The sequence below is a fragment of the Manis javanica genome, chromosome 9 (genome assembly GCF_040802235.1).
Source record: "Manis javanica isolate MJ-LG chromosome 9, MJ_LKY, whole genome shotgun sequence".
Classification (NCBI taxonomy): Eukaryota; Metazoa; Chordata; class Mammalia; order Pholidota; family Manidae; genus Manis; species Manis javanica.
The window spans coordinates 107141147-107147513 of NC_133164.1; the positions used below are offsets into that span (position 1 = coordinate 107141147).

A 6367-nucleotide genomic window follows, 5' to 3' on the forward strand; every position below is an offset into this window, starting at 1 on the left:
AAACATTTCTGAACAAAATGATCACTTTTATTACCCAGAATAAAATTGCTTTAATTATGCTAATTTACCACAATTTTTCCATTTTTTTCCCCCTCCAATATTATATAGAGATGAAAGATCATCTTTTGGTACAATGGCTTCACTACCAAACAGGATTTAAAATTTACACTTTGTCAACATCAGGATGCAACTATAACAGTAAATAACTGCATTATTTTAGTGGCTCCCCAAGCTCAATACAGTAAATTAGGCATAAGGTGTTGCAATATTTGAGAATACAAATCGGGAACTCTATGCCAGGCAGCAGAGTAAGGTGATAAGAGTTCTGAGGTTAAACCCCTGCAAAGGGATTCTAACTGTGCGCTTACCAGAGGTAGAGCCTCCAGCACATTACTTAATTTCCCAGTTTTAACCAGTCATCTGTAAAATGGAGATAACTGTACCTAAAACTCAGTGTTATAAGGATCCAGTAAGATTATACATATAAAGCATTTAGCAAAATAATACTAACTGCCAAAATTATGAGAGCTTTGGCAGAGAACACACACAAAATTAAATGGCACATGAGACGCTATGCTATACTCAAACTATATAGTCAATGAAATTCCCATGTTGATTTCTTGTCTCTGTGCACTATAACCATCTTACCATTTTTGCTTTATCTCTGATGAGCATTTTATTTGACATTTCTCTACATCTCTAATATTCATAAAGAAAAAAATCTTTCTATTCTTCTGTAGTATTATAGCATGTTATGAAAATCAGTAAACTTAAAAATGTTGACTTAATAAAAAACATCTCAACCATCTCAACCAGCACACCACAGGTCATATAAAACTAAGACATTATTTGTGAGTTGTTTCATAAAATTTTAAGTGTCATAGCACTTAGTAAACACTTACTTAGCATCTGTGTGTTCAGCAAGGTGCCTAGAGGAAGAGGGAAGGAAAGGGGAAAGAAAGTAGAACAGCTATGTGGGAAAGCCACAGGTTCCATGAAAATGAACATGAGAGTTACACAGGTGAGACCAAGCTTAACTACACAGGGTTGATCAAGAAGAAAATATTATGGGGAAAGACAGTTTTTGAAAACAAAGAGACCTTAATTAAGAACTGTGACAATGGCTCTTTCCCCTGGCCCATTGACTAGTTTTTTCCAACAAAGACTGTATGATAGTCTATTTTCTTTCTTTTTTTTAAGATCAAAATAAAGGGAAGGGAGGAAGGAAAAGCCTGGTTGAACTTGGCATGTTCAGTGATTCAGAATTCATGTCCTTTAGTAACAAATGGGATATATCATACATTTTTTTAAAACCTGTTTGTGTTCAGCCCATACAACCTTAGTGAATTGTCTTTTTTTAATTAGTCCTTAAACATATCTAAAGCTTCAAGAAATCTATGCATTTTTTTTCAGCATTCTGGAATTGAATCCTTAGAATACTATGAGGTGCAACTACAATTATACACACATTACAAATGGAGAAACAACAGCACTGGGAAACCTAAGTGATGTGCTCAAGGTTGTACCACTGGTAAGCACTTAGAATACCAACTCACGACTCTTAACCCCTGACATCTGCTGCCTTCCCTAGAGACTCCTACTTTTGTCAGATCACTCATGACTTTATAGACCTCAGTTATTTCATTTCCGAGTCCTCTTCTTTTCAGGTCACGGTGAAATCTTTGTAGTCTCTCTTCATGCACCTGCTCCCTGTGATTATTTTAATTTTTCTCTGGTTCCATTGTATCTTTTTTTCCAAAGATGTGATCAGGTGCAAATGCAGCATTATTTTTATAAAAGAATCAAAAATGTTTACTATTATGTCTCCAATATCCAATGAGATATTTTATGGCAGCACTCATTACGGTTTACCATGACTTCCAGGTCTTTAACTCAGTTTTAACAAAAAGTCTAAAACCCAACAAGTTTAAACTTGATAAAAAAAATTAAAAAAAAAAGAAATGAGATAGCTACTAAAGGCTCCTATGCGGAGGAAAACAATACTTCCAAAATAACAACCTGCAAGTGCAAGGAGTCAAACACTAGAAAAGACAGAAGCATACCAGTTAAAAAGTATTATACAAATGGGTTCAATGATAGAAACGAACTTTTTCAGAAGCAGCACCAGTGGTTCCAACACTTCACCAAACCACACCCATTTTAAAAACACACACTTTGGATAAGAGTATATGAACTGCCTGCAACAGTACTACGAGTAATCCTGACAGAAGGCGTAATTACACTGCTCAACTGGTAACCTGAGGCACACCTTCCTTTGAGAACTTGGCAGTCTCAGGAAACAGTAAAAAAAAAACTATTCTACCAAAATTTGAGGCTTTCTCGATGAGCTCGATTTCAGTCCAATTAATAAGTATAAGCCACACCTTGGGTTAACAAGCACAGATTCGTTTAAATTAATCTCCCCAGAGGCTGGCTAATTCAGGAGTTAGCATTAGAATCTGTGTGAACAACTGGGTGCAGGTGTTCACATTATCAACGGGAGAGTTAACTCTTAACCCACATATTAGCAGATATGGCCAGTGTTTTGTGAGCTACTTGTTTTGAACAGGTGCATGTATATGGAGATGTGACTATGTAAAGCAGTGACACTGAGGATTGAAAATAATGTGTTCACCTTCACTATGAGTAGGTGACCTTCATCATTCATTACTCAAAGCAGAAGTCAAACTAACTGCCCTATCGCAAGTACATCATGCTCTATATCCTACTGCCTCAAAATAAAACTTCTAGAAGGAAGTCAAGACTGTTACAATCTTGCAAAGAAACTAACACTTTGTAGTTAGTCAACAAACAATAGGCAACACTCCTACCAGCCCCAAACGAAGCACCAGTGGCATAAATCTGTTCAATGTGTCCTTTCATTTCCCACAAACAAATAAAAAGAAAATCATGTTGCACTGCTTCATAAAAATACTTCAATTTTAGAAAATTATCACTATACTCACTTGTGATTCCTTGTAAGATGAACTTGTTTACAAAGTTCGTTTTAAATCGATTATATCAGTTTTTCTACCACAGAACAGCTGAGTTTGTATCAATATAGACAAATTTACAACACATTCAAAAAAACATTAAGTAACTACAAATAAGAATGCACACTACAGCAATGCTCCTTTTTAAAATACTTTTCTAGTTACAGCAAAGAAAACAACAAAAACATTTTGTAATAATCCAAACTTGGTTTGAACAAATACATCACCCCAAAACCAAACTAACCATATCCTAGGAGAAATGCTATGGGGAGTGAAATTCAAAGGTTAAGATGCTCTACTGAGAAAAGAGTAGTCATCTATTCCACAGGAGTTCAATCCCAACTACAGAATATTCCTGTCCAATATAATTGACTACAAGACACCAATACATAGTTCATAGAAAGAAGGCTATACATACTACTGCTCAGAAAGAAATCAGGGGCTGTTAATGAAAGAATATGGGAAAAAGAACAGCTGTGAATAGCACTGAATGAAACAAGTGAACTTGGGTGACCATTTGTCCCACAATAACTTTGTTGCCATTATTAAATTTAGTATTTAATGATGGGGAAATACAAAATCCTGTGTGTTTAAAAACAGTGTTCCATTTTATCATTTATGATTTCAAGTTGAGTGGTCTCAAATAAAGGGACAAATAAGTTCTAATGCCAACACTCTTTTTTTTAAGAGGTGAAATAAATTTCCTGAAACTATTTACCCATATATTTGAGCAACCATCAGGAATATATTCATAATTTACATGATATACCATTGGTGATCACATTCTCATACATAGGAGTGTATTTTTTAACACTTTAAATCTACTTGAGTATTCTCAATTCACAAACACTGTATTGTATGTGTATGAGTGATGTGTGTGTGTGTATATATATATACATGTGCACACAAATATACATGTGCACACAAGTACATATATATATACACATGTGCACACAAATATACATGTGCACACAAATGTTCCCAGAGATAATGTATTAACCTACTTGATGTTAGAAGGAAATTCTTCGTAACATCATTTCAACTGCTAAATGGCTGACAACTGGCTCTATGTATATACATGTGCACACAAATGTTCCCAGAGATAATGGATAATGTATTAACCTACTTGATGTTAGAAGGAAATTCTTCGTAACATCATTTCAACTGCTAAATGGCTGACAACTGGCTCCAACACCATATATTCTCTGAAAAATGATTCAATCCACAAACACAGTCCTCCAAGCCACTGAATATAACGTGTTTACATTCTCTCCCAAATTGGATGGTTTATAGAAAAATTAGGAATTTATTGATAAGAAAATTCCACTGATATCAACAGCCATAGACACTTTCCTAAGCTTACTGTGCTCTCCAAACTAAAGACCTGGTCAGCATGACCAGGATTGCAAGATCATATCAGGCTGAAAACCTTTAATAATTTATACCCGATTTTTCAACCTTGGCACTGGTAATATTTAGGGCCAGATTATTCTTTGTTGTGGGGGCTGTCTTGTGTATTATAGAATATTTAGCAGCATCCCTGGACTCTATCCACTAGATGCCAGTAGCACCCCCTTCCAAGGTGTGACAACCAGAAATGTCCCCAGACACTGCCCAATGTCCCCTGGGGGACAAATTTTGGTCTAGGAGTCTAACAACATATTATAGTGCTCAGGTTTCAAAAGAATAAGCTCTGTAACACCAAGAGAGTTACAAGAAACTTCAGGCATTCCATATGGTTACTTTATCTGACACTTTCCTGCATCCCACGAAGTAACTGAAGCCTTGTTATTGCAGATAGCTGATTCTTCCACATGTGCATGATTAAACACTCTTGTGATGATGAATCTGGGACAAGCTGGGACAGGAGCCAACAGTGACTGGGTTTTATGGTTTCGATGAATTACACCTTCTTTTAACCCTTCAGTGGACTAATCATCCCTGCCACAGTAACTCTTCGCAAAGCATTTTCATTTTCCCTAACACTTTCAACGTAGGACGCTCCCCTCCAGTCTCTCACCATTCAGACACTATGCCTATCACTGCACTGGGGCCAACTCTCACCCACGTGCCCGGGCACCTTCTACCACCAAGCCAGCCCAACTCTACCAATGCCCTGGGCTGTTCTCACCCTGACATCCCCCGCCCCAACCAGCTGTTGACCCCTGACCCCGGGTTGACCCCGTCGCCCCCTCCCCGCCTCCAGGGCGGTACCTGAAGTAGTAGACATCGCTCTTGCCGGCACTGAGCCCAGATTTTCGGATCACTTCCTCCTTCTTCCATCCGGGGGGGAGGGCCGGGCAGTCCATCCTCTTCCCGCACTCCGTGGCCCGGGGTCCCCTGGGCCCCGGCCCCGCGCTCCCCGACGGGAAAGGGACCGGCTCCCGCCGGGGGGCGCCGCCGCCACCGCTGCCGCCGCCGCAGCCGCCGCCGTCGCCGCCAAGGCCGCTGCCGCCACTCGGGGGACGGCCGCGGCCCCGGCCCCGGCCCCGTCCACGGCCACGGCCACGGCCACGGCCTCGGCCACGGCCACAGACGCCGCCGCCCCGGCCCGCCTGCTTCCACCGCCCCCGGCCACGGCCGCCGCCCCGAGCGCCTTCCCTGCGCACGCCGCTCACCGGGGACGGGGCGAGCGCGCTGCCCTGGCCCCCCTGCTCTATGGCGGAGTCGCCGCCAGCGCCGCTGCCGCCTGCCGCGCTCTCCCCCTCCTCCTGCTCCGGGCAGCAGCGGCCTCCCCCCGGGTGCGCGCGCATCCAGCCCCCTCCCCAGCCGGCGCTGCGCTTCTTCCGTAACCGAGCCCTTGGAATCCCGGAGACCCGCCCCGCCCGCAGCGCGGCGCGCGGGGGACGCGCGCAAGCATCATAGAGCGGACGCGCACAGAGCGGCCCTCCCGCCCGGGGCGTGGCCCCGGCCACCGCCTCTCAGGTCCTCCAAGCGCTCTGCGCAGCCATCTTGTCCCCGCCTCCTCGAGAACGCGCCCCCGACCCCACCCGCTCCGGCCCGGGCCGCGCCCTTCCGGCCTCCCGCCCCCGGGGGTGCGTGGAGCCCGGAAGGCGGTTCGTACCCCAAGCACTTGAGAACTGTGGCGGGTGACCGCGGTTACTTTGTTTTGAATAAGGTTAGCTCACCCCACTATGTGGTTTTGCCTACGTTTGCTTCCCAATTAATGAACAACAAACACTCTAGCTCGTTTTGTATTTACTAACTCGACTATTCATTTAACGGGATGATAGATCGCCCCTTCCCGGGCTCTCTACCCTAAAGCTTGTCTGGGAGCTCGGATTGGAGGAGTGAGTCAAAGAGTTCCTTGAGCCCAGTATCACCATCCAGGGGCTGGCTTCCGGGCCTTAGGACTCTGGTTGGATATTCTAGAA

At 43.1% G+C, this 6367-nt stretch overlaps 1 protein-coding gene across 2 annotated transcripts in view; it reads right to left on the minus strand.

The window, feature by feature from the left end:
* Positions 1-5952, minus strand: part of MBD2 (methyl-CpG binding domain protein 2) — a 59466-nt gene extending 53514 nt beyond the window's left edge. Inside the window, exon 1 of one of the 2 annotated variants that reach the window (XM_017648667.3) lies at positions 5208-5905. In XM_017648667.3, the coding sequence (XP_017504156.2) occupies positions 5208-5746 (539 nt within the window). In that variant the 5' untranslated portion in view covers positions 5747-5905. Of the gene's footprint in view, positions 1-5207 lie in introns of both variants that reach the window. The other variant, XM_037016512.2, reaches the window with a different exon arrangement.
* Positions 5953-6367: the final 415 nt, after the last annotated feature.